A 27066-nucleotide genomic window follows, 5' to 3' on the forward strand; every position below is an offset into this window, starting at 1 on the left:
AGGTGACAATAAATCTTTTTCCGAGGAAAAACTGTTGATTTCCACTATATATCTGAGATCCATTTTGCAGAACGACGAGAAGAACTTACTCCTGACTTTCTGTCTGCTGACAGGCTGCTTTGGAAATGAAAGCCGAGTTAAAACTGGTAGATCAAAGACTTTGGTAAAGCTAAATGCCTGAATAGTTCAGGTGCTTATTCAAAGCTTCTCCAAGCTTTCTGGATCTGCTGTGCTTGGTAACGTTGCAGAAAACCTTTTGCTTGTGATAGGCGGACCCTGCTGCATCAGCTTTTCCTGAAAAATCAGTGGATAACTCATCCTGCATTCTTTTGGTGGTGATGTGTCTGGTTACAGACAGCGCACCAGGAGCACAAAAGGGATCCACAGTGGAAACGAATGTGAGGAGTAGGAAAGTTAACCTAATGTTCCCTAAACTGTGTGAGCATATGAAGTTGAGCAGGTTAGCTTTGTTGCTAACTCTCTCAAGAAGATCTTTGTGAAATGGCTTACATGAATTTGAACTGTTCTTTGAATTGCAGATGTGGGCACATCACATTGCAGGAAGCGTTTCTGTATTCACATTGTTCTCTTTTCTGTTTTCTTCTATAATACAACCCAGTGACATTATTGGGCTACATAGAATAGTGTAAAGTCTCCAGTTGCCATGTGAAATCTGAAAGTTTTTTTTTTTTTAGTTTATTGATCTTTTACAGTCATCAGGAGTGGAATAGAGCAACAAAACAGCAGTCTTTCTTTCAGGAAGAAGCTCAAAAGAATTGTTTCAACTGGAGCCACTTTATTATCATGCCATATCATGTCATTTTCTTAGCTTTGCAGAAGGCACAGTGCCTAACATTTTGAAATGTTAGTATTGCTTTCCTGAAAGATTTATTTTTAAACATATGATTGTCAGGAAGATAGAATGTTTATGGGTAAAAGTCATCAGGAAAACAAAAACAGTTGGAAAATGGAACACCTTTGTATTTGTAAAGTCAAACAATTCAGGGGGAAGCGAGGTGGTTTGAAGAGAACATTGGAATTAATGGCCCTGGCATGTTGTTCTGGCAGTGTCTTTAGACACCGCTGCAGCCTGACAGATTAATTGGCAGCACGCACTAGCCTGTTGCAATCCAGGGTTCACAGATAGTTCTGAGTAGGTGAATGACGGATGGGGTGTTAGTTGGTTTGGGCAAAACAGTCTGGACAGGAACACAAACTGCAGCCCAAATATCATGCTTAATTCAGGCTGACCCTTTCCCAAGGCTTGAATAAGTTTGAAGTACAGGCATGGGTTTGATTATTTTTTTTTTTCCTTATGGGCTGTTTTCTAAAATGCTGCCTTTTTAAAAAGGACAGTCACCCATGTCTCTGCAATTTGATTGCAGGCTGGAAGTAGAGTAAACCAATAAATATATTGCAAAAGAGCATGTATCATCTAAACTTCCAGTCCAGTTTTGTGGTCACAGGGACATAAAGAGTTGAAGTATTCTTCAGATATGCAGCCAATTTTATCTTCTTAACTAAACCAGTTATGAATTTTGCTCATCACTAGCTAATAAGCATGTTTCAAAAAAGACTTGGTAGCATCTGCAGCCATATCCCTTCCAGAAAAAGTAGTATATATATTCCTAAATACCTGGCTTAGTAAACTCTTCTGAGTGCATTGTTACCCAGCTTCACTATCAACCTTCTGAATTACCTATGGACTTTTCAGTTACAATGTTTAATTATTTTCCTGATCCAAATCTTATCATCTTGTCCATATAGGACAAAACAACACTGGAGACCCTGACTCAGCAACTGGCAGTAAAACAGAGTGAAGATGGGAAGTTTAGCCATGCAATGATGGATTTCAACATGAGTGGAGATTCTGACGGTCAGTACAAATGGCTTATCCTTATTTCTAGGTTTGTGTGAACGTATCAATGGGATGTGGAGGAAAATCCGAGTGCTTTGGAGGCCCGTGAGGAGTAAGAGCGATTAGCAATAAGTGGCTATGAAACAAGGCAGGAAAAAATGATTCACTGTGTGGTTTTTAAAGTCTCAAGGTGATTTTTAGCCTTCTTTTCTGTATGCTGCAGTTCTTAAGACTGGACCAAGAATGTATTTCTGATGGTGAAAGGAATAGAGGAGGCAAATAGATGTGGGATGTGTGAGTTCACAGAGTGAGTCCATAATTTATAGTCCTGATCGTCCATAGGTGTTGCACGCTCTGCACCTGTAGGAACTTACTTGGTTTGAAGAAGCAAGCGTAATATCCATTTCTTTCTCTGTTATTGCTGTTGTTGTAAACAGCGCAAAAACAGGCAGATTTGTAAAGTTCACTTGTTAGTTAGAGAATTGCTTAAGAAGAAATGCCTGGTCTTGCTGTTTATCATCCCCTTCCCATCACAAAGAAGGCAGAAGATAGGTAACATAATATGGCCAGAATTCTGTAAGCAAGAAAGGAAGAAGGTAAAAGAAAAATCTACATTGATAAGTGTTGGGTTTACATTATTAAGTGGTGAAAGGTGGTTTATAAAAGCTTTTTGTTGAAAAAAAAAACAGTTGAAACTTTATCAAGACTGCACTATGTGATACTGACTCAACAGAACTGCTAAAAACTAGACTGTACAATAGATGGTATTTCCTAATGCTTCAAGTAGAAAGAAGCACCATTAACCTATTGTGAACACTGACTGATTGAATGTGCAGCACCGTAGATAGGTTACTGACTGCAGAAGAAGCTGCATAACGAAACACAAGCTGGGAATGTTTTTCTCTTTCTTTGTAGGAAGTGCAGGAGTTTCAGAGTCTAGAATTTACCGGGAATCAAGAGGGCGTGGTAGCAATGAGCCCCATATCAAGCGCCCAATGAATGCATTCATGGTGTGGGCTAAAGATGAACGGAGGAAGATCCTTCAAGCCTTCCCTGACATGCACAACTCCAATATCAGCAAGATACTAGGTAAGAATGATAAAGCTTCTTTCAGTAGCTAAACTAAAAAAACTTCGACTTAATAGGGCTGAGCACCTGACACAGCAGAATTACTGTCTCTAAAACATCCGTTTTGTTACTTTATGGCTGCACCGAGGACAACAGTTATACAAGCTTCCACTGTGCTGCCCAGCAGTATACATTAACCATAACCTGAAATGTTCCTGTGTCTTTATAATTACTGAGATTGTGGTGGTAGTTTTGGTATGAAAACATGAACTGAATAGACAAAACCAGTTCATTTCATTAGACAGTTGAACAAGCACAAAATGACTGCTGTTGTTTACTTGCGCATGTGCTTCATCTAACTAGATTCTGTTGGGTAGCACACCACAGTATTTGATTTCTGCCATAGCAGTTTCTGTTCAAATCAGTGATCATAGAGAAAAGATCCTAAAATCCCACTCTTAGAATGGTTTGGGTTGGAAGGGACCTTAGTGATCATCTAGCTCCAACTGCCCTGCCGTGGGAAGGGATATCTTCCTCTAGACCAGGTTGCCCAAAACCATATCCAACCTGGCCTTGAACACCTCCAGGGATGGGCATCCACAACTTTCCTGGGCAACTTGTGCCAGTGTCTCACCACCCTCACAGTAAAGAATTTATTCCTAATATGTGATCTAAATCTACACTCTTTCAGTTTAAAGCCATTACTCCTTGTCCTATTTCTACATGCCCTTATAAGAAGTCCCTCTCCAGATTTCTTCTAGGCCCTTTTAGGTACTGGGAGGCTGCTCTAAGGTCTCCCTAGAGCCTTCTGTTCCCCAGGCTGAACAGCCCCAGCTCTCAGCCTGTCCTGCTAGGAGAGGTGCTCCAGAGCTCCAAGCATCTGTGTGGCCTCCTCTGGACTCACTCCATGTCCTTCCAAGAAGGTCCATGTCTTTCTTGTGTTAGGGGCCCCAGAGCTGGATGCAGTACTTCAGGTGGGGTTCTCACAAGAGCGGAGTAGAGGGGGACGATCACCTCCTTTGATCTGCTGGTCATGCTGCTTTTTATGCAGCCCAGAATACTATTGGCTTTCTAAGCTGCAAGCGCACATGGCTGGCTCACACTGAGCTTTTCATCAACCAACAACCCCAAGTCTTTTTTCTCAGATCTGCCCTCAATCCAGTCTCTGCCCAGCCTGTAGCTGTGCTTGGGATTGCCCCGACCAATGTGCAGGACCTTGCACTTGGCCTTCTTGAACCTCATGAGATTCACACAAGGCCTACCTCTCCACCCTGTCAGGGTCCCTCTGGACGGCATCCCTTCCCTCCAGTGTGTTGACTGCACCACACAGCTTGTTATCACTGGCAGACTTGCTGAGGGTGCATCAGTTCCACTGTCTGTGTTGCCGACAAAGATGTTAAAAGAGTGACAGTCCCAATACCAGCCCTTGAGGAACATCTCTTGTCACTGGTCTCTTCTTGAATATTGAGCCATTGACTGCAATTCTTTTGAGTACAATCATCCAGCCAGTTCTGTTTAGAGACAAGGATGCTGTGCAGGATGTTGTCAAATGCCTTGCACAAGTACAAGTAGATTATATCAGTTGCTCTTCCCTTATCCACCAGCCTTTAATCCCATCATAGAAGGCCATCAGATTTGTCAGGCACAGTTTGCCCTTATTGAAGCCATGCTGTCAGCAATCACTTCCTTATTTTCCATGTGCCTTAGTATAGTTTCCAGGAGGATCTGCTCCTTGATATTGCCAGGCACTGAGGTGAGACTGACTGGCCTGTAGTTCCCTGGGTCTTCCTTTTTCCCATTTTCAAAAAAGGGGGGTATGTTTCCCCTTTTTCAGTCATCACAAAGTTGACCTGACTGCCACATCTTCTCAAATATGCACAGTGGCATAGCAACTTCATCTGCCAGTTCCCTCAGGACCCGTGGATGCATCTCATTAGGTCCCATAGATTTGTGCACCTTCAGGTTCCTTAGATGATCTTGAAACTGAGCTTCTCCTAACAGTGGACAGTTCTTCATTGTTCGATATTCTAAAAAGAATCTTGAAATCAGAAAAAGAAACATCATTTTCATATCCTCTACTCTTCACAGCCCAAGGAGTATTTGTCATGAGCATAATCTACTGAATTTCATGCCATAGTCTTCCAAATTTTCCCTACTTGCTCAAATTCTCAGGACCACATTCCGTCCCAAGTTACTCCTCTGTGACATGCTGAATGATACAAGAGGTGAATAGTGAGGATCTATGAGGCCAATGAATTACTATTCTGCAGGAAAGAAAAAAAAATAATCTGTTACCAAATTGGAGATGTTGCATTTTTACTGATAAAGGCTGCATTATAGGAGCTAAGTGTCCCTCAGGCCAGTGGGTAAATGCTTAAATAGGGGACATGTTTACTTGGGCTGCAGGTCTTGGTTTTGCTGACAGCTCGAGAGATGTAGTGCAATTGTAATGGCAGCATTAACCAGCTGCGGGGCTGGTAAATTGTGCAGGGTTTAAGCTGGTCAGAAGTTTGAGGTTTAGCTTGGTATCATGAAATGTTAGCAGGGGGCAAGTGGAAATGAGATAAATTGGTGGAAGAGGCAGAATATATTGGCTGTGGATGGCAGATGTGACAATATTAACCCATGATTAAAAGGGTGGTATGAGATTATTAGATTAGTTATGGGAACAGGATTAGAAAGTTAAATTGGTTATGTTGATGGTAAAATAACCTTATACAGGTTAAAAGAGATTATACTGGTCAGAAGCGTGTGATATGGTTAGACTGAGGACAGGGTGGTAATAGTTTTGGTCTGTTTCTAAATTGAGAGGAGACCTGGTTAAACCTGTTTTTAAATTATCAGCTTCAGAAATCTACAAGATCATTCTGAATGGCCCTTTTCATATAGAAAGTACAAAGAGAGCTTGATGTTTTCCTTCTTAACTGATTGTTTTGGATAACAACCTCCGACAGCACGCTGCTAATTCATTCTGCTTAAAACAGGCGCTTGAGCTGGGCTGACATTTTACGCAGTCTCTGGGGATCCTGGTTGACATTTTAAAGGGCTTCTAAGCATTTTATAATACCCTAAAATCTGGTTTTAATAAGCCATTCTGCTGAAATTGTTAACATAAGGAATCACCTTTTACTATTTGGCGCTAGATCAGGGAGATATGGGGACATCTTTTTCTGATTAGATATACAGTAGTTGGAGTAAAATGTGCAAATTCATTACAGATCCTGTTGAGGTGACAGACAGTATAGCTGACTCCAAACTCTTTCTGTTTTGCTGCCAGATACGGGGAAAAGCAAGGTTCGAGGCAGTAAGAGATGATGTTTCTATTTCTTCGTAGCATCACATTTAAGTTTTTATTCCACCTATGCAATGGAGAGGGATGTCCTGACATCTTTCTTGACAGGAACGTTACAAAGGTCTTCCCTCAATTGCAAAAGGCCAGTCTTTGAAGTCAGCAGGGAGCTTTCTGTTAACTGGCATAGGGTGAGCAACTGGAGGCTTACTGTTACCCAGGTATTAGGGTCTCCTTATTTGAAAGCCGCAATTTTCCCTTATCATTTTTTTAGCAGCAGTGCTACACACTGAGGTCAGGGAGCTCTTTGTCATGGAGAGTAGCTTAGATAGAGTTGTCACTGCTCAAGGGACATTTTCATAGTAAAATGAGAGGAGGTGCCCTTCCCAGCTCTAAAATTCTCTAGGGATTATGTTTGACACTGTGGTATTATGTTTTGAGCATAAAAATTAGATACATGGATTTGTCACTAAATTCATCTGTGCATACGTTTGGCATCCATCTGTTCATTGCAACTTGTGGATAATGATTTTTTTTTTTAGTAAATTGTTAAAAAGTGCTAAAATGGGTCTGCTGGACCCTATCAATTTAATAATGCATTGTTTAGATATTTTTGTAAATATTTTAATTCATTTCACTGATGAATCTACATAAAGAAATTAGGAAAAGATTAATTTAGATACTGCTTTCAGAAATTCTCTCATGGATGTGTCAGTGTGTCAGTAAAACCCTATTCACATACCTATGTATTATACAAGTGTTTGTGTATGTGAGAGTATTTTTTAAATTAAAAATCCACTTGATTCAGGTACATAGATTGAAAAATGTCAGTCTAATGGACTAAAAGTTAGGCAGTATTACAAACAGCTGAAAACTCTTGTCAGAGAAATTTGACTTAAAATCATCTGTGAGCAGAGCTCTTAGCCCCATCTAATGCATGCAAGTGCTGGGGCACACATAGGGACATCTCTTTTCTGCTTTGTACTTACAGCTAGCTGTGTTCACAGTCATTGTGTAGGCATGGCTCTAACTGCCCTAGCCCAGTTTGAAGGCAGGAGCCCTGTTAGGTGCTGCAGTGCTGCAAAATCTTACAGTTTTCTCATTTATTTTATTTTCTAAATACTTCAGCCACCAGATCAGGAAGAATTGTGCAGGAATCCTGCTTGTCATTTTGTATGCATCTAGGGAGGGGAATGGGTTCTTGTTTTCATAGTCAAGGAGAAAAGCCTTGTGTACTTGACCCACTCAAATCTTTCTAACACAGATGGTGAGCAGAAAGCTCACCCAAGAGTGTAAATCTTGCCTTAAAAAGAAAGATTTTTCAAGATTCTTCAGTCGCACCTTGTTTGGGCTTGGGCTTGGCACTGCTGCCTGTGTGTGTTTATAGACACAAAAAACAATGGCATATAAAGTATTACGTTTGTCCAAACAAAAGGTATTTTTAATGAGTTTCATTATGTTGATTGACAATACTCATTCATAGCTTATTAGCTTGCCTGTGGGTGCACATCCAAAGATCAGAGTTCTATATTCTTCAGACTTTCAGAATTTCAAATTAAGACCAGAGAGCTGTTTGAATTTTGAATATTACTAAGAAAACAAGTGAGAATTATGAACTGTAAAAACCAAAGGTTTATCATCAGAAAATGTGCCCTTTTTTAAAATTTAGTTTGACAGCATTGCTTGTTTCATTATTTATGATACTTCAAAACATACTAGTAAATTGTATTTAGTATATTTTGTAAAAATGGTAAAGTCAGAGTAAGAGGAGGTATCACTGCAGAAGGCAGCTATTAAAAAATTGCTAGGAAGAGAGGTGAGACTGCCAGGATTTTTATTGTACTGAGTTTGCAGCTTAGGAAGGAAAAACATAACAAATTACATTTATGTATAGGTATTGTATGTGTATCTGTATGTATGAATACTGTGCCTCAAAATTTCAGGTTTTGTGGCCTTGATCCTGCAAAGACTTATGTATTTCCATAACTTCCCCCACTATTTACAGATCTTTTCACATGAGGGGGTAGGAGTATTCTTGCCCACATCTGACTGTAGGGTTGCAGCAAGTACGCTAACACAGTGAAAGAGGAATTGTGCTGGGATAGAGCATTTTCATGGCAATTCTGCAACAAGTGATTTTAATTTCTACATTTCTGTCTGTCCATCTGTCTCAAAGTATATCCGAGTTCCTACATTGCAAGTTCTCTTACAGCATGTAAAGCAAATGTCAAGATTTGTTTAAAGACTGAGATTTTCAACTTTATTATTCATAAATAAGACTGGATTCATCAGCCAGAAGTGGGACTGGGGCTACAGCAGGTCTGTAGACAGCTATAGATTTAGACTAACTTTAAGATTTTCTTCATATGCTAAAATACCAGTGTGCTTGTGACTACGAAGTAGAATTTGAAAGTAAACCTGCATCTGGGCATCTTCAGTAGGGCTCCTCATATGCTTTATACCCTGAATTCTTAAGCTTGTTCAACACAGGCTCTATCTGTATTTCCGTTTATTGGAACATTAATAGGTGTTGAGCGTTTTGGCAGTCTCCACATGTTTATCACTGTGTCATTTAGCCCGAAATCCAGGAGGCCAGTATGTGTGGAAAGTTTGTGTCAGTTTTAGTAGCCACTGTCTTTGCCTATAAAAGCTTGAATAATTTCTCTGCAGGAGACAAAGCTGCTGACCAGGATTCTGTGTAACACAGTGAATCTGCCACAGATCCCCATGCACAGACGCTACCTCTGGATGACATACAAAGTGCCACACAAGAGCTTAGTAGAGATCATAGAAACCATCTAGTTGCATCAATATGGTGCTGCACCTACACTAGTAACAATGTCATTAAACTGTTTCCCATTCTAGAACTATCTGGAGGATCTCTGCATGTTACGTGTTATAAACGTCATGAAAAATGATCGGTTTGACTCCAAAGTAATGTTTCTAAAAATGGATGTCCGTTGCTCCTCTTCAGAGCAAAGACGCCATTGTTTACAAATGGATTATCTCTAGGTGTGAGGTCAGCCTGTAGCAGCCTGTTAGCCCTTCACTGCAGAAGTCTGAACTGCAGCTTGGAATAAAGATTCAAAGAGCAATGGGTAAAATGGTGTCAATAATCAGAAGGGGCCTTTCTAGAAGGAAGCAGACTGTTTTCTTTCCGGGGACTTTTCTTTCCTTAACTGCACTCTCTATATTGCAAGTCTTAGGGGCAAGTCTTGAGCTAAGACCAGCCTGAGTAATAGCATGAGCTAAGTCCAGTATGAGTAACCATAAAAAATGAAGAACAAGAGGAAGTCAAGAATGACATATGACATTATGAAGCCATTAAATTGAGAAACTATTCGAACTTTTTTTCCAATGGGAAAATTTACTATTTTCCAATAAAGTTTTCCTTCTAAGCCACATGTTTCAGAGCTTGGACCATTCCTGTTATTTGAAATGTATCTTACCCTGAAGCACTTACATAGTTCATGGAAAAATAAAATAGGGTAACAGATTCAAGAAATTTTACTTTCTGCTCCCATATTATGTCCTTTAAGAAATAATAATATATAAATTTCAGGAGGCATTTGAAAACAGTTGTAAAGTCTTCATTATTGCCCTAGCTCAAACATCTGCACTAACAAAGGGAGAGTGTTAGAAACAAGGCTGCTGGCAATGAAGCCCCAGTGCAACTCCGTGGAGAGGTGTGCCTGTATCCCAGAACTCTTCCCTTCATGACACACACTAAATTCTTTAAGATGGAGCTGGCACTGTTCACCAGGACTTGGTCTTGAAGTTAAAACCCCACGGAGACATATGGGATAGTTTATAGCTTTTAGAGGCATTGCTTCAGGGTCTTTGCAGGCTCCTGTACCCAGCATCATAGCGTTTACAATCAGCTCATATTCTGCTTCTCACAAACTTGGAAGCTAGAAAGATTAAGCTGTAGTCACATGCCTATCCAGAGCATATGCCTTGGTCCAGTAACGGTGAAGCACAATGACTAGATCACAGTGCATGGGTGTTTCCTTTGGAAACAGGTCCATGGTTGAAAGAAAGCGGGGAGACATAGCAAAGCAGACTCTGTGTGTCTAAGGGTCTTTGGCCATTCCATTAAAATACATTGCCTTGTTCACTGAAACAAAATGTCAGGGATTGCTCATTATCAGGATGATGGGTTTACTTCCCACTTGAAAGACATTATAATGTAGATAAGTTTCAGTAAGATATTGAGTCAGAACTTCCAGTATTATCTCTCTCTGCCTCTTGGCCATACCCAAGAGGTTTACTAGTCAAATACAAACAAGACCTGACCCCTGTCTGGAAGCTCTGACAGATTCCCAGCCCAAAGCGATGTGACCGTAGGTATCTTGTTCTGGGTGACCTACTTGTTTCTCTGCCTTTCAGTGTTTGTGGATGAGTAGAAACCCATTTCTCATTCTTTTTTGTTTTTTTTTTTCTTTCTGTGGCAGGATCTCGCTGGAAAGCTATGACAAACCTAGAGAAGCAGCCATACTATGAGGAGCAGGCCCGACTCAGCAAACAGCACCTGGAGAAATACCCAGACTACAAATACAAGCCAAGGCCGAAGCGCACCTGCCTTGTAGATGGCAAAAAATTGCGCATTGGCGAGTACAAGGCTATCATGCGCAACAGACGCCAGGAGATGAGGCAGTATTTTAATGTTGGGTATGGGACCTTTAAAAACTACTGCTCATATCAGAAAAAAAAAAAACAACCAAACTTTTCAGGGAGAATTCTTATTTCAGTGTGGTAAATGTTATATTTTATTGGCAAAAGCATAATATATATGCTAACAGAATATGAATCTTATACTTTGAAACAGTGTGGTTCAGGAGGAAGTTAGGCAGTTAAGGATTTTTTTTGTTGTCTCTGCTATGTACTCATCTTACAGGTTTGGCCAACTGTCTCATTTCCACTCTGATTATGCACAGGTCAAAAAAACAAACTTAAGATTTTCCAATGAAACACAGTCATTCTGATAGAGCCTTGATACTAGTAAGTATTATGAGGTCTCAGAGAGTATATATCTGAATGAATCTATAGAACTGCCTCTTAATCTAGAAGCCAAAAATACAAGTTTGCACTCAGTACGATGTGTGGCATATGGTTTGCAAAGGGACTGCTGAACATACTGAACTTGAGCTGGAATATGAACTCGGCTCAGTTAATTCATATCAGGCATGAAGTTGTCTGCATTGTTCATTGTGACAGCATTTGTCATGCTAGGGAGTGTCTTCCAGTACATTAAGCTAATGCTTTGTGTTGAGCATAAATTTCAAGAAGACTGGTTCTGATAAACGGCTAATAGATCAGCTTGATGCGATTAGATTAAAATCTGCCTAGAAAACTTGCATGTATTTTCCTTCTGCAAAGACTCCTTGGTTTTGGTTACAGCAGATCGGAAGAATTGGAAGTAATCAAGTATTCTGTGATATTTCTGTATTCACTTCAGAAAATTGAAAGCTACACAGTACTCTTTAAAAAAACAAAACCAGCAGCAAGAACAACCCTCAGAAACAATGGAATTTCTTTTCTGTTTCATCTGAATTTGGAATCATTTTAATATTAACTGAGTTGCACATCTCTCTAATTAATGGCTAGAAGGAGTAATAAAGGAGAGAATATCTGTCCAGCAACTGTTAAGTGTCATCAGACTGTGTTTTAAACAGCTATAGTGTGCATTGTTATAATAAGCCGCTCAGCAGAGAAATTTGAGCTGCTTAACCCTGTGGTGCTGGCAGGTCCAGTGATCCCTATGGTAAGCACTGAAACAAACACAGGGAAGTCAGCCAACATTTGGCATCAAGAGATTAAAAAAGAGGAGGGGGGCCTTCTGGAAAAAGAATAGGTGGCTACAGAGCCCCCAAAACACTGCTTATCTGGTTAACATGCATGCCTCATCATGGGGAAAGAAATTAACCTTGTAACATTCTGCATATTATTTAGCTTTCCAGACAAGGTTGACATTGAAATCAAGACACTTCTAGAGATGATTTGCAGTGGGGCATTAGAGCGCCGAACCTGGGGTGAAATCACAGTAGAATTTACTGACAGTGCAGCTGATGACTGTGGTGGGGTCAGTGTTTGATGCTGGCAGCCACAGCACTGCAGTTGCATTCCTGGTTTTAGTCCCCTATTTGCTGCATCACTTGGTACAGGTCATTTAAGGCTATATTTCTAAACACCAGTCCAGCTCCTGCTTGACCACCAAACATGTGATGGTGTTTACAAGAGCTGTGGCTATGCCAGCTCTTGGACATGCTGAAAGTGTGTCTGAAGGCATCACAATGGGAAGGATCTGGCTTCTTTTGCAACTTCTGGACTTAATGTTTCCCTGTCTCAGTGTCCTCATCTTTAATGGTAGGGTGGCAAGCTCACCTCACTGGGCTGCTGAGAGCTCATTTCTTTGAGATGCTCTGGAGTGGACATCCTATAGAAGTGGAAGAACACTATTCTTAAATTATTTAATATTTGAAAAACCCTCTGAAAAGCACCATTTAAGTGCAAAATGTTCCTATTGTTAAATATTAAAAGCAATTTAAGTGTGCTGAATCTTGTTACAGAAATGCTGACTCCAGAAAACAAAAGCCTTCCTACTGAATTAAGAATAAAATGCAAATTAGATCCGCTCCCTACTTTAAGAGCTATATCTTCAGCTGAGACAACTTCTGCTTGCTTCAGAAATAGGGAAGTAAGGACTGTATGCAGAGGGAGGCCTCGCTCGAATGGCAGGCAGGAAGTATCTGAAAATGCAGCAAGCAATTCCAAACAAATGTAAAGCTGTTTGGCAGAGGAAAGTCTTTCAGGATCACTGTACTGTGCAAGGCTTACTCTACAGCCAGGGCATAGGCAGGCAGGAGAACAGGGAAGGGTTTCATTCTTAATTAAGAATGTTCATCTCAAGAGACTCGGCCCCATCTCCTGTGGCAAGGCTTTTCCGTGCAGATGGACACACCGCTGATGACATTACAATGTGCAGCATGTACTGAAGAGTATTACTGCAATGGAATTACTTCATGCAGCAAGGAAACAAAAGGAGCATGAATTTTAAACCTCTAGGCTTGTTGGGACCCTGAAGCTTCTCAGGGAAACAAACACTAGTATAACACAGCTAGTGTTCTTGATGCAAAGGGAATTTCTATGGCCTGGAATAATTCCTCTTTCATTACTGCAGACAGGTTTCCAAGGCTTAGAAGCCGTATAAAGGCATCCTGTAGAGGATTTTCTCAAATGCTCATGTTGCTTGCTTGCTTTTTATTTATTTTTAAATAATACATGCTTCCGTTTTAAGTCTGCCTTTTTCCAGTTTTATCCATCTTCCTTCAAAGGTTCTGCTTTTCACAAATGCCGCTTGCTGTGGAAACTATCACCTTCCAGTAGGAGGCCCTTAGTGATCATCCTATAAGCCCTTCCTGGCCCCAGAAAGCCCACTGTTCCTCTCCCTAGTAATGGCCACGTCTCTGGGTGAATATGGAGTAAACATTGCCCCTTTGGAGAGACCTACCTTGCTTTATCCTCATCTACCTGTACAGCACCTCCCCATTGCTGTGCAAACTAACCAGCACTCACTGCATCTCTACTGCTGGCAATGTGTTACTTTTATATCTAGTCCTGCCAGCAGCTTGGGTTATTTAAAAGCAAAATTTTCAAAATTCATGGTTTTTAAGTTGGACCACAGTTGAAAGGATGTTTATTTTTTGTCTAGGAGCGGATGGGACACCCAGTTTACCCAGTAAAAAGGATGCATCACAAGCAGGCAAGCTGGAGCAGTGTAGTTTGGGTACAGCTAGAGATTTTTGAAGAGATTGGGTTTTCTTATCAGTGAAATTGGTTTGGGCTTGATGGCTTGATGTTCATTTCAAGGGCATCAGTTGGAGAGTCTGAAATATTGTTGTAAATGTTACCATGCATGGGCCAGCTAGGTGCTTCTTCTGCCTGCCTAAGAGCATATGCTATTGTCTTGCAAACTGCTGTTGTATTTGCACTCCCTTTATTCTTTCCTGTATTCAGATGTCCTTTTACTTTTTCTCTGTGACAGGCAACAAGCACAGATTCCCATTGCCACTGCGGGTGTAGTTTACCCAGGAGCCATTGCCATGGCAGGAATGCCTTCCCCACATCTGCCCTCCGAGCACTCAAGTGTGTCCAGCAGCCCGGAGCCTGGGATGCCCGTCATCCAGAGCACTTACGGCATCAAAGGTGAGGAGCCTCATATCAAGGAAGAGATGCAGACCGATGATGTCAATGGAGAAATCTACGATGAATACGATGAGGAAGAGGATGACCCTGATGCGGACTATGGCAGTGACAGTGAAAATCACATTGCGGGGCAAGCCAACTGATCAGGGTCCAAATATCTCTTGACCTACAGGACTTCAAGGAAAAAAGAAAAAATAAATAAAGCCCCACCTGGTTTATCTTTGCCAGTGGCCAAGCACATTAACTTTCTCATACACTGACTGTTACTTTAACTGTTAGTCTTAACTAGTTGGGACATCAGCTGACTAATAGACATCAGCCTGCATCAAAAGGAAAAAGGCTCAAAAGAAAGGAAACAAAGACAACGATAACAACAACAGAATGATATAAGCTATGGGTAAAATAATGCCAGTAATTCAGCTGCTATACCCAAGCACTGAAGTCTTACCCGTCGACCTTTTATTATTATTATTTTTTTTTTTCAAATAAACTTTATGGCTGTTTGTTCTACAATGTTCTAGAAATTCTCACTCAGGTACACAGTGCCAACAAGTGGCTTGTGAATGTGTTTTGTTGTTTTGTGCTACAGTTTAAAGAGACATAATTTTTTCTTTTTTTTTTTTTTAGTTTCCTTTTTGTTTTTTTTTTTTTGGTAATGCACCTGACAGGAAAGAAAAAAGATAAAATTCCTTTTGTCCCCTCTGTCTCCTCCTCCTCCTCCTCCCTGGCAAATCTGGGTCAGAAGTGTGTGTGTGTGTGCATGCGTGCCTGTGCGCGTGGCTGGCAAGGAAGGAAGTGGGGAGTCTGTTTCTGTTAACCCCAACAAGCAATTATTTCCTTTCAAGAGAGGACTTCTCTTCATCAGTTGCACACCATACTGAGTCTTTGAGCAAGTGCCAAATTTGTACTAAAGCGCTGAACTAGTCCAATTTGCTTTTTTTTTTTCTTTTGGTTAGTCTCTTTTTGTTTTTCTTTTGCTTTTCTTTTGCTTCCTGCTCTGTCTTAAGTTAGGACAGTGTTGTATCTTAGACAATCCCTTGAAGAACCTGATATACCAGCAGCTGGTGAGATTAGACATATATTTTTTGGGTTTGGTTTTGCTTTTTAAAGGAAACTGTAGGTGCCGTTCTCAGGTGAAAAAAAGAGAGAGAGAAAGACATAAGAAATCTAGAGAAAAAATATTTTATGGTCTTGGATTTTCATGTGTGCGTGTTTATGGTACTAATAAGAATAATATTGGACTATTGTGAGCAAAAAAGCATGTTCCAGAATTAAGTCCCGCACCCTCCAAATGACTTGGTCTGTAAGGAACCTTTGCTTTTAATTTACACTTCAAGTGGCAGCATCACAAAACGTGATTTGTTCTGCACAGGACAGAGCAACTGGAAATGTTACCTCCTCACTGAGTGTAATTAGGTTACCATGATGTCTACTTTTGATGAACTCGTCCTTTCAGGGTGGCTGAGTACTGATCTCTGATTCAGAACGCAATTTGTTTTAAACTGACTTTTTTTTTTCTCCTTTGCACTTGCAGAAATCCATTTTTATCAATGGGATGTTTGTGTAGGAAGGAAGACTAATAGCTATGAAGAGATTTCTATAGTCAAAGTGGGCAGTAAGAACCCAAACCAAGTTTCCCTTTCTGCTGCCTCTCACAAGTGAAAAATTTTTCTCCTGAGCTAAATACTTTGTGTTGTTCTAGAGCACTTAGATATGTTCGTTGGGCAGTTTTGCCTTCCTTGGGAAACAGCAACCAGCAAGGAAGGTGATTTTACACGAGCATAAACCTGAGTAGAAGTTAGCTTCTTGCATTTGCAGTAAGGTACCTGAATGTTTCACTTCAGAAAAAAAAAAAAAGAATGTAAATACAAGTGAATCAAAAAGTCTCTTTTCATCTCCTCACTCTTCCTGTAGGAGGAAAGGACCCAGATTTGTGTAGCAAGACAGAAGCACTACATTTAAACCAACCAACCAACCAAAAAGGCTATCCCTAATTTCAAACAGCAGCTATCCAGGAGTTGCTTTCTGGCCTGGGAAAGAAAGTCTTAGGATCATGCTGAGACAAATGCTTTCCTCTTGAGTTGGTCTTCTGACTGAGTATGCCACCCTTATATTTATATTGCTCCCTGGTAAATTCCTGTTCTTAGAGAGAAACTCATTGCTCTTGTTTTAACTTGAAAAAATAGCCCTGGCAACATTGATTTTGGAAATGGTCCCTTATTCTGAAAAATTAGCTGTTGTTGCAATCAGCCATGTAAGGAGCCCAGGTGCAGAATGAAAGGGGCAGGTAGGAGGAGAGACTGGGAAGGAGTATGGGGGGGGGGGGGTGTCTTTCTTTTGCTCTTGAAATCCTACTTGAAGTATAACTTGACCTCTGCAGACCTTGTGGAAAGCAAACAAGCAAATGCCATTGAAGACTTAAGACAATACTCCAATGAGCGGTTTGGACGTGTGATAGTTTTACCCTGAAACATCTGTTTTGTTCTCCTCTTTTCCCTTTCTTGATTTCTGCCTCTGCCTCAAAAAATTCCTATTTTCTCTCTCTCAAAAGATTTGCTCTGAAGTTATGCTTGGAGTAGCTGATCATATCCTCCATGTCAGAGAGGGTTCTTTTTGTTTGTATTTTATGACTGTGTTGAGGTTTTTTTTCAGTTGAACTGCCTCTTCTTGCTAGTGTTGTAATGGTAATTATAATAATAATAATAATTAATAATAATAATGGTCAGCTGTTCCCAGATTAGTAAATTATGTATAATTTATTTTATCCCCCCCCCCCCCTTTTTTAAACTTTATTTTATTCTGTTCTAATTCGGCAGTGCAGCAAATGAAGCTGTTAGGCTATTTAAAATGGATACCCCTCCCCACCTTGCCTTTTTATATATATATAAATATATATATATACATATGAAAACAAATTGCTTCTTCTTCTGCTCACACCATTTCTCTTTCTTTTATTTTATTTTTGGCCCCAGCCATGTCAACTTCTGATGTTTATTATGATGGAGTGAATTAATGGGAGTGTTGTTTTCAATCTTAATTAACTTCTGCTCTCTCATCACTCATTTTAGTTATTTAATTACACCAGTCATCTAGAGCCAATTTTTTTTGAAGCACTCTGTTTGGATAAGAAGGAAAAAAAATAGACAATTGTTTTTATATCATTATTATGTACAATGTGAAAACAGATATTTGCTCCTTTTTTTTTTTAACTTTTAAATTTGTTCCCTGTCTTTGTGAACAAATTACTTCTGACTCTTGTGGGTTCACCTCACATTTGCTGGATGCTTGGTTTCCACCACGTTAAAGAGACTCTCTGGTTTAATAATTGTGTCACTTTGGACTACCAGAATACTTTGTTTTAGCTCCAGGTAGGTGCCACTGCAGCAGGCGTGGTTGGAGCAAGTCGTAGAGGCATGGGCTGGAAAGCCGGCCTCGGGGAGGTCAATGGCAAAAAGGCCCATTGACTTCAGCGTGACCGAATTTCAGCCCCAAACTACGGGCTGCAGTGCAGGATATGCTCCTGGAGGTAGCCCCATCTCATGGGCAGGGTCTGTCCTGTGCCAGAGGAGCACCTGTGCCGGGGCTGCAGGACCAAGCTCTGCTCTTGGCAGTGCACAGCACAACAGAGCCCTTCTCTGGGAGTGCTCTGCACTGCTCACTGCCTTGGTCTGGACTAGGGCTCACATGAACGCTAATTATGTTACCATACACTTTCTGTCTGAGAGACTACACTAAAGCCTGGGGTTCAACCAGGCTTTGCAAATGAGTAGCTTTAGCAGACTATCCACATCCTGCATTTGGATGTTGAAACCAATGCAGCAATGCTAAAAAGAAAAAAGGCAAAAAATGATAAAAAAAAAGGCTCTGGGGCCCTAAACCAGCAAAATACTTAACACCTGTGCTAATTTTTTGTTGGGTCCAAGGATGAGCACCCATATATCCTTTGGTAGTAGAAGACCAGATTTGAAAATGAGGCCCTGTTTGTCCTTCTTTAATTTCCTAGGGAAAAAAAAAAAAACAACAAAACAAACAAACAAAACCTACATTTATAAAAAGATCTTTTTGTGTTGTTTCTTTTTTTTTTTTTACCTGGGTTCTGTGCCCTGAAGCATGTAGAAAAGCCAGGTTAGAAGAGGTTAGGATCATATTAAACTAAAAGCGCACCAAGGCCCTGATGCCAAGGTGGGCTTCATTACCCTCTTATTACCCTCTTCCCTGGGGACCTGGCGAGTGAGGATGGTTTTGGGGAGCTACCGGGGGGGCATATGAGCCATCTCCTCGTAAACTGGGGGAGCTGCTTATGCTGCATCTCGTGAGGTTACAAAAGAACACCACCAGCAGTGGGGGAAAGGGAAAAATAAGCTGAGGCACTTGCTTCTAAGCTCGATTAAATAACACAGAGTATATCTTTTTTCAATTTATTCATGCCTTATATTAGTAAAATAGGATTTTTAAGTGCATTTAACATCTTTATTTAACCGTTCCGCTATATTAATCAGGCCCCCAGAAAAGAACACTAGCTATTATTATAGCATTTAATTAGTTTTGTAACCAAATCCTCTTATTACGAATGCATATGGAAGAAATTCTTTCTTCGAAGACATTATTTCAAAGATTTGGTTACTGCAGTAGACTCTCTCTTTAATTAAATCATTTTTTAGAAAGTAAATTGTCTTTAACCTTTTTACAGCACATTTTCAGAGCTTTTTCTTTTTAATCCAAAGAGATGAGCTGTTATTGTCCCCGAAGAAGCCTCTGACATCACATTCCTAACATCAAAAATTATTCTACTCCATGGAAATGTAGACCTTACTTAGCCAGAATTCATCTGCTAGAATGAATGGCAACTATATTGGTATCTTGTATGTTCAAGGGCATGATGTATCGGATAGGAAGTACTTTTGTCTGCCCAGTTCTGGATAGAAACATACCTTCAGTTTTGCAAAGAACTGTGTGCAATTGGCTAGATGTGGATTCAAGTGTATCCTCAATTCACAGGGCATGGGCTGGCTGTTTAGCTTGGTTTATATTTACATTTTTTCGACTTTATCTTAACTTGTCAGTTTCCCAGATTGAAGAACATGTCAAGTTCGTTTTTTCTACTGACTGATTTCTCTACTCCCCAGTGTTTTTGTCACTGGTTTGCTGAAACAGTATTTATATAGCTCCATTGGCTCTAAAGCTCTTACTCCTTCTAACGTTTTGGATTTTACAAGTGAAATGAAAATAGAAAAGAAATAGAGACAATCAAATGCCTGGAGCTTAAAACAAAGTATGTGCAACCTACCATCTCACTTGAAATTTAATAAAATAAATAATTATGTAAATATAACATAGAGTTATAGATTTATATTTTGTTCATAACACATAGTGTAATATAAGTTGTATATTTTCATGTTTTGGTTTTATGTTATCATTCATGCCACAATAAATAAAAAAAAACAGGAGTTGATGTACTCTTTAAAAAAAATACAATGTGGGTTGCCACCATCCTGGGTTTTTGGTTTCGGTTTTTGTTTTTTTGTTTCTTTTGCATTCCCCTTTTTCAGTATTATTGCCCTGCAAGGCACCAATAAAACAGCAAATGTGTTCTTTACCTATCCTGTGGTCTGCTTCCCACTTATTATAGCAAAGGGTGTGCTAGTTAATTTTCTTGTCAGGAGAACAAAGCGGCTGGGCTCAGGGAGCAGAAAATGAGATTTAGATTCAGCTTACCAGTCTGCTTCAAAATTCAAGGTTTTCATCAAATCACAGAAGAAAAAATTCACCTTTATTTAAAATACCAGCATTAAAACAGAAGAAGTTTCTCCTTGAACAGTGTAGTATAGTGCAATTTCCAGTTCAGAGTTGGGGAACCTCATAAATGGGAATGGCTGAATCCAGAGGTTTGGCTGGTCCCCATCTTCCCGGGTTACATTCACTTTCCACAGCCTTATCTATTTGGAGATGAAAACATATTCAGGGAAATACCCAATTATAAACGCTGATGACACAAAGCTATGAAAAAAAAAGCTCTGCTCATAGTTAGTCAAAATGTCCCAACATGCTGCCTAAACAGTTCATGAAGTTTTGACAGCAGCATATGGCACAAAGTGGGATGAAATGAATTTGTACCTGTTTTTGACAGTAAGTTATTCTGATGGGTGCTTACTCTCAAGTGCCTACGGCTTGACAGATGCCATTTTATGGTTCCAGATTTCCTAAAGGGAAAAGGCAATATTTGGGAAAGCAGGAGGTAGCTGCTGGTGGTCCTACGAACCTGCCTGTGCTCCTCTTGCTTGCCAAATTGTCCTCTGTGCCCTTCCTGAGAGCAGGGTGATACCTGAAACAGCCCATCAGCAAACCAGAGGTCTATTTTGGCAGCTTCCTGACAAAGCTTATAGCACCTATATAGCGCCTGTCCAGTGGAAGTAGAAATGAACCTGAGCAGAACCACATAATGTGACACTTAAGCCAATATATGTCAGCATCCTTTAACCTTTTAAAATCCCTTTATCCGTTACTGTCATCAAGATGTGATGAAGGAAGCACCAGTTTACGTGAAAGGCCAGGAAACAAACACGATCGCACTGGGCAGTGTGGCTGTCAAATGAGGGTGTAATTTGCAGTCAGTGTGCCTGATCCCTTACCTGCAACTTAAGCCAAGTAAAGTATATTGTTTCTTTTGCCCTTTTAACAAATATGACTCTAAGACAAGGTATACCACTGCCAAAACCCTGCTTACACCTTAGCTTGCATGGCACACAGTGCCCACCCGGTCCTGAGGCATCACTGAACATGTAGGCCTTCTCACTGCCCTACACTGAGATCAAGGGACATAAGGTATCTTCTTTCTTTGTGGCTGGGCTAGGACTTAACAGGAGCGCCAATGTTACCTAAACCAGTGGGGAAAAAGCGTCTAGGACAACATGAGACAATCTATGCTAAAGATGTGTCTAAACTGTAATTTGAGTGGACCAGGCTGAGTTTTGCAAAAACCAGTTAAACCCTAAGTGTGCAGCTGATGTAAAAGAAGAGGTTTCTAGAGTGCTTAAGTGATCTTATGGCCTACACTTGGGAATGGTGACAATTCTTTCCCTAGACAAGTTGTGGAGGTTGGGGTTTGGTGGTTGGTTGTTTTTTTTTTGCAAAAAAATGCTAAAGCATTCCAGCAATTGCCTGTAGCAGGAAGGAAGAAAATGAGGATAATTATGACATTAATCTATTTAAAAAAGAAAGACGTGTGACAATTAGCGCATTCCTACCAAGAAAGTAACATACAGAGCTATATGTGTGTAGGAAAGTGAAAAGACCCCCCACAGAAGCCATGAAAGGTTATGGAAAGCGTATGTGCCTCACGAGGAAGCACAGTGCTGTGACTTTGGCATCAGTGAGAAAGAGTGCATGGGAGCTTGTCAATAAGCTTTCAGTTAATAAATATTCAGCAATACTGTAGGAAAGCAACGTGGGAGAAGAATACGCAGTGTCTGTCAGGCCAACCAGTGGAGAGCACATACTGAAAAGGTACAGAAAGACTTGTGAACGTATTTACCAGAGTAATCTAGTGCCTGAGACTGGTGGTCTTGAGATGGTTGGAGTAGCTAATTTCAGTCCCTGGCAGGCTTACACTCGTATATCTGTTGGTGTTATGGTAGTACTGATGGCCATGCACTGAAATCAGAGGCTGCTGAGGACAGGAAAAAGAAAATTTCATCCCAGCATCATTGGCATCATTCAGAAAGGCTGGTGGTGTTGGCAGCTCTCTGAGCATCGGCTGCACTCCAGCTGCAACACCTTCATGCTAACGTGACTATACAAGGCAGGGGGTGGCAGCCTCACTTCCCCATTCCAGCTTCCTTCCCACCCTTGCTCATTCTATACCATGTCTGGCATGGCTACTCAAAAAACTAACACTGGGAACTGACTATCTGCATATGACGCTTTGAGGGATTAGCCAGTGCTTATTGGTTTGGGGTTTTTTGGGGTTTGATTTTTCCCTACTGGTGAATCAGCCTTGTTGGACCATAGCAGGGGCCTGGGGCTGGGGCAGAGGGGAGAGCAACCAGCACGCAGAGTCCTCCTCCACCTCAGACCAGATTCAGCTGTACACCCAGGAAACTCAGATGCCACCACCACCACCATACAGCTGAAGGGCACATGACAGTGCTACCAAGGAATGGCCATTCCTGACCCATTAACCTAATTAAAACAAAGTGCTTGGCATGAGATTATGAAGTTACTGATTATGGATTTGGTTGTTTGCAGGCTTGCACCAATTTACTGTGTTTGGACACTTCTAAAATTGCTGCCAGAGGCAGCCTGGAAAACTGCTTGTGCCAAGAATCAGTCTTCCCCCTTCCCCCGTCCCTGTGGAGACCAAGTCAACTAGGAAAAGGTTAAAACACTTAAAATGCACCCCTCCACAAAATCTAACATACTTAAAGCACAGAGCCTCTCTGTAGAGCTGGGTCTTAATTGAACTAGGATGGTACATGCATAATTGAAAATACAATTAAAAGCACAAGTTTAAGTTTTAGTTAAAACTCTGCCAGCCCTTTGTGGCAATTCAAGCTGGCTTTTTGAGGTAAGTTGGAATTGGTTTGAGTTCTGACTATATGCTTAGTCTTAGTTAACAATGTGAGGAAGGAGGGATGAGGGCTGGTCTATCAAATAATGTAAACTGCTCGCATAGGTACTGTTCTAGCCATATGAAGCACCATTTACAGTGCAAATTACTGCCCATAGAAGATGCCATTGGTAATTTCATGCAGCTGTGCTGGTGCACCATCAACTAGGGTGGTGTCAGCCGCACTGGTGTAGCTGTACAGTACTAAGTGTGTGAAGACAGGGGCTCAAACTAAGCCTTGCAAAGCCCCTCCTATCCCCCCGCAGGAGCATCCCCACACAGGGATTTGTGTCGGTTTAACTTCATGTTATCAGCGCAACTTTCACGGGCACTGAATGCTTAACCCACCAAGGATAAATCAATGCCTCCCCTTGTATTTAACAGAGATATGACTTAAATACAGTAAGTAAATCAAAGTAATTATTTAAAATTAAAATTATTTAAGAGACTTAGTGTGCGAGAATGGTGTGGTGGTGAGAGAAGCTGCTGCAACACAGGGACTTTGTCAGGCTATTCCTGACTCTGTCAAAGGCTTGTTCTACAACTTCAGGAAAATTATTCAGCCCATCTCTAAGACTCCTATAATAATACCTACTTCAAAGGGGGTGTTAGGAGGCTTAATTCATTAATGCCTGCAAAGTACTTTGAGATCTTTGGATTAAAGGCACTACAGCAGTGCGAAGTATTATTAGCTACAGGAAAAAGCTCTCAAGCAAGCATGGCATTAAATGTCTGTGGTTTAAAAAAATAGTAAGAAAAAAAAAAAGCAACCAAAGATGGGCAAAATGTGGGTGGTTTGGGTTTTGTTTTTTTTTCTGTGACCAGGTTTCCATGAGACAGATCTGTGCTTTGCTAAACCAAGGCCAGAGGTGGTACAGCTCGAGACCCAGTTTTGCTCTCACTCCTAGAGCTTATATATTGCAAACGTAAGTATTTTGATTTGGGGCTTCTTTTTAGCAAAATCCCAACTTTGTGGCTGAAAAGCTTGTACAACTTCCCTCTAAGGATGTATTTACCCGCAGAATTAAACAAGGAGAAGAAGAAAATACTACTGCCTTGCATCGACCACGTATTTTTTTTAATTCCATTTGAGCATTTATTTACCCAATGAAAACTCTATTCCATTGGATTTAAAAGAGGTAAAATTTTCATCATTGGCAATTATTTTGAATCCAGAGGGATTCACAACACACAAATCAGGGCCTTTTATCTACTCCCCATAGAGCTGATCCACCTACTATTAGCACAATTACAGATGGACAAATTGCAATGGACACCCACAAATGGACTAAATGGAAGGAAACTTCTTATGAGTGCCTTGGTCCCAAGTATCAATTCAATTTCTTTCTGATGCTAAGTTTTAAAAGCAAACAAATAAAGACAGCAGGTTTTTTCTGTAGGTCCAGATTTAAATCATGCCTGATCTTACCATTCACCTTATGTGGTGGCAGCCACTATGCATTAATTTGAGGCTCAATGTAGCTCCCCAGGACAGGGGTGTATGGGATTTCTCCCGTCAAAACCAGGCAGAATGGTGAGGGTGCAAGCAAGGTTCCTAAAACGATCATCTGAAGAGCAATGTTAAAGCTGTCACATTTACCTTGTTCACCAAATTAATCCAGATTTTAAGGTTTTCATAGTCTTTATATCTCTGAAACTTTTTAAGTGCAACTTACTGACTTAAAAATAAGCATAACCAACCCCCCCCGCCCCCCCCCCCCCCCCCCCCCCCATGGAAAAGACTGTAACAGAACAGCCTAAAATTTATTTTGGGTTTTTATTTTAAAGTATTTCTGACTTTAGTGAGGAAAACCTTTTAACTTCACTTTGTTTCCAGGTCCCATTGAAAGAGAGAACAGGGGAAGTGAAGTATGATTCTGGTTCCCAGAGATGCTTTGTTTCGCTTCTGATAGAATATGAAACTTCATGTAGGTGGTGGGTAGAGCCATCGTAACCTGCTTTCTTCTGACTGAATGATGGAGGTCAATATATTATCGTATCAAGGAAGAAAAAATTACATAGGTGATTCCCCCACAGACAATAAAGACAATTCTGACAGCATGATCAAAACAACTGTATAACTTTTCTTTTCTTTTCTTACAGACACACCAGTGTTTAAATGACAGCTGAAAGACGATGATGGACTAAACACATTATTCTCTGTTCCATCTACTTTTTTATAATAGAAATATGTCTTGAAGACTATATTCAAGTTGATCAAATAATAAGTCAATTTGTCAATAAAACAGATTAGGCAACCTGTCTGTTTAGATGATATCTGTCAAACAGCGTATTTTGTTAATACAGTCTGGAAGCAAATGCCTTCATGAAAGACAATACTAAAAAATAAATGCAATTCCACATTTTAAGTTTATTGACTTATTTCAGTTATAGTGCTGACTTATTTCAATTATAGATGTTTAGACTTTTTTACTTTAAATTCTAGTTGCTAGTTAACAAACTGCAACTTGGAATAGACTAGAGATAAGTGTTAATGGCCTGATGGGCACTATCCACTGCTAAAATGTGGATATATTTCCAATCCGCTTGGTAGTGTCTACACAGTGGGCACAAGTTGGGGTGCTGAAGGGATATCTTTATTTCTCCATCCTGTTTTTTCTTCATCTCCCTCTGTGTTTGTTACCCCGGTTAGCCACTACTGGCAAGACATCTGCAGCATCAACTGATCTGCCTTGTCACATCGTGAGCCCTGTCACTGCACTCACCAGATTAAGACATGATGCTTTGACACATTGTGTATGCTGAAGCAAATAATCCCTTGGAGATGTTGGGCCGTGGCCTGATCTCAGAAGCACTGGGAGTGTTTCTCAATTTGCCCTGGAAAAAATAGAGGATGCACTAGCATGCGTGAGTACACAGAGTGATCAAATGTAAGTAATGTCTAACAAAACAGCATAAAGCTGAATATCCACCGCAGAAAATATGGATTCATAACTCAGAGCTTGAGTTGTCCACTATAACATAAAATCAGTGGCTGGAAAAGGCTAGAAAATTTCCATTCTGAACACTGGAAACTTAGATTAACTAGTCTCAGACATTAGTGGGTTTGTCAGGTGACGTTAGAGCCAGCTGTTCTAGTTTGTGTGGTTTTTCTCCCACTCACTCTCTGTGCTAATGCTATGTAATCCTCAGGAAAGTGGTTATTGCGGAAATTTAGATTCTGCTTTCTTGATTGGGAATAAACTTGTGGTGTATTACATGTAATAAGATGGAAATTTTCATGTGAGGAAAGGCTGAGAGATTTGGGGTTGTTCAGACTGGAGAAGACTCCAAGAAAACCTTGTTGCAGCCTTTCAGTTCTTAAAAGGGGTCAATAAGGAATACAGGAAGAGATTTTTTAGCAGGGCCTGTTGTGACAGGATGAGGGGTGATGGTTTTAAACTGAAAGAGGAGAGATTCAGGCTGAACTTAAGGAAGAAATTATTTACAATGAGGATGGTAAATTACTGGAACAGTTTGCCCAGGAGGTGGTGGATGCGCCATCCAGACTTTCAAGGCCAGGCTGGATGAGGTTCTGGGCAACCTGATCTAGTTGAGGACATCTCTGTTCATTTCAGGGGGTTGGATTAGATGACTGTTGAAGGTCCCTTCCAACCCAAACTATTCTGTGATTCTATGAAACTCAAGTAGCATCATCTCAGTTTTGATTTATGGTTGGTTGTTTTGTTGGTTTCTTTTAAACAGAACTTGGGAAGCATTTTGTTGCTGAATTATTTGATGCAAAATACACAGGCTGGGGAAAACTGAAGCTTCTCAAAAGTGTGAACAGGCGCTCTAACAGGAGGATTAACCATGGTGGCTGAAAACCAAGCAAACAAAACAAAGAGTTTAAATGATGACAGAGATTTAAGGACTTTCCCACCCAAGCTTGCTTCTGCAGGCTCAGACTTCTGTTAAGAATTAATGAGCTAATTTGCTATTGCTCGCAATGATGTATCAACACTTTGTGGGGCAGAAGAGCTTTCATTCAGAAAAATCTTGCCAAAACCTGCAAATATGGAAACTATATTCTGGAAGCTA

At 40.5% G+C, this 27066-nt stretch overlaps 1 protein-coding gene across 25 annotated transcripts in view; it reads left to right on the forward strand.

Annotated features, from left to right (window-relative positions):
* The window catches only part of SOX5 (SRY-box transcription factor 5), a 650561-nt gene extending 630541 nt beyond the window's left edge, over positions 1 to 20020 (forward strand). For all 25 annotated transcript variants that reach the window (XM_062616810.1, XM_062616809.1, XM_062616815.1 and 22 more), the window contains 4 exons: positions 1768 to 1876; positions 2774 to 2947; positions 10670 to 10886; positions 14260 to 20020. In XM_062616810.1, the coding sequence (XP_062472794.1) occupies positions 1768 to 1876; positions 2774 to 2947; positions 10670 to 10886; positions 14260 to 14563 (804 nt within the window). In that variant the 3' untranslated portion in view covers positions 14564 to 20020. The remainder of the gene's footprint in view (positions 1 to 1767; positions 1877 to 2773; positions 2948 to 10669; positions 10887 to 14259) is intronic.
* The last annotated feature ends 7046 nt before the right edge of the window (positions 20021 to 27066 follow it).

Source organism: Pezoporus occidentalis, unplaced genomic scaffold (genome assembly GCF_034315485.1).
Source record: "Pezoporus occidentalis ecotype Australia unplaced genomic scaffold, CSIRO_AGI_Poc_V1 ctg19, whole genome shotgun sequence".
Classification (NCBI taxonomy): Eukaryota; Metazoa; Chordata; class Aves; order Psittaciformes; family Psittacidae; genus Pezoporus; species Pezoporus occidentalis.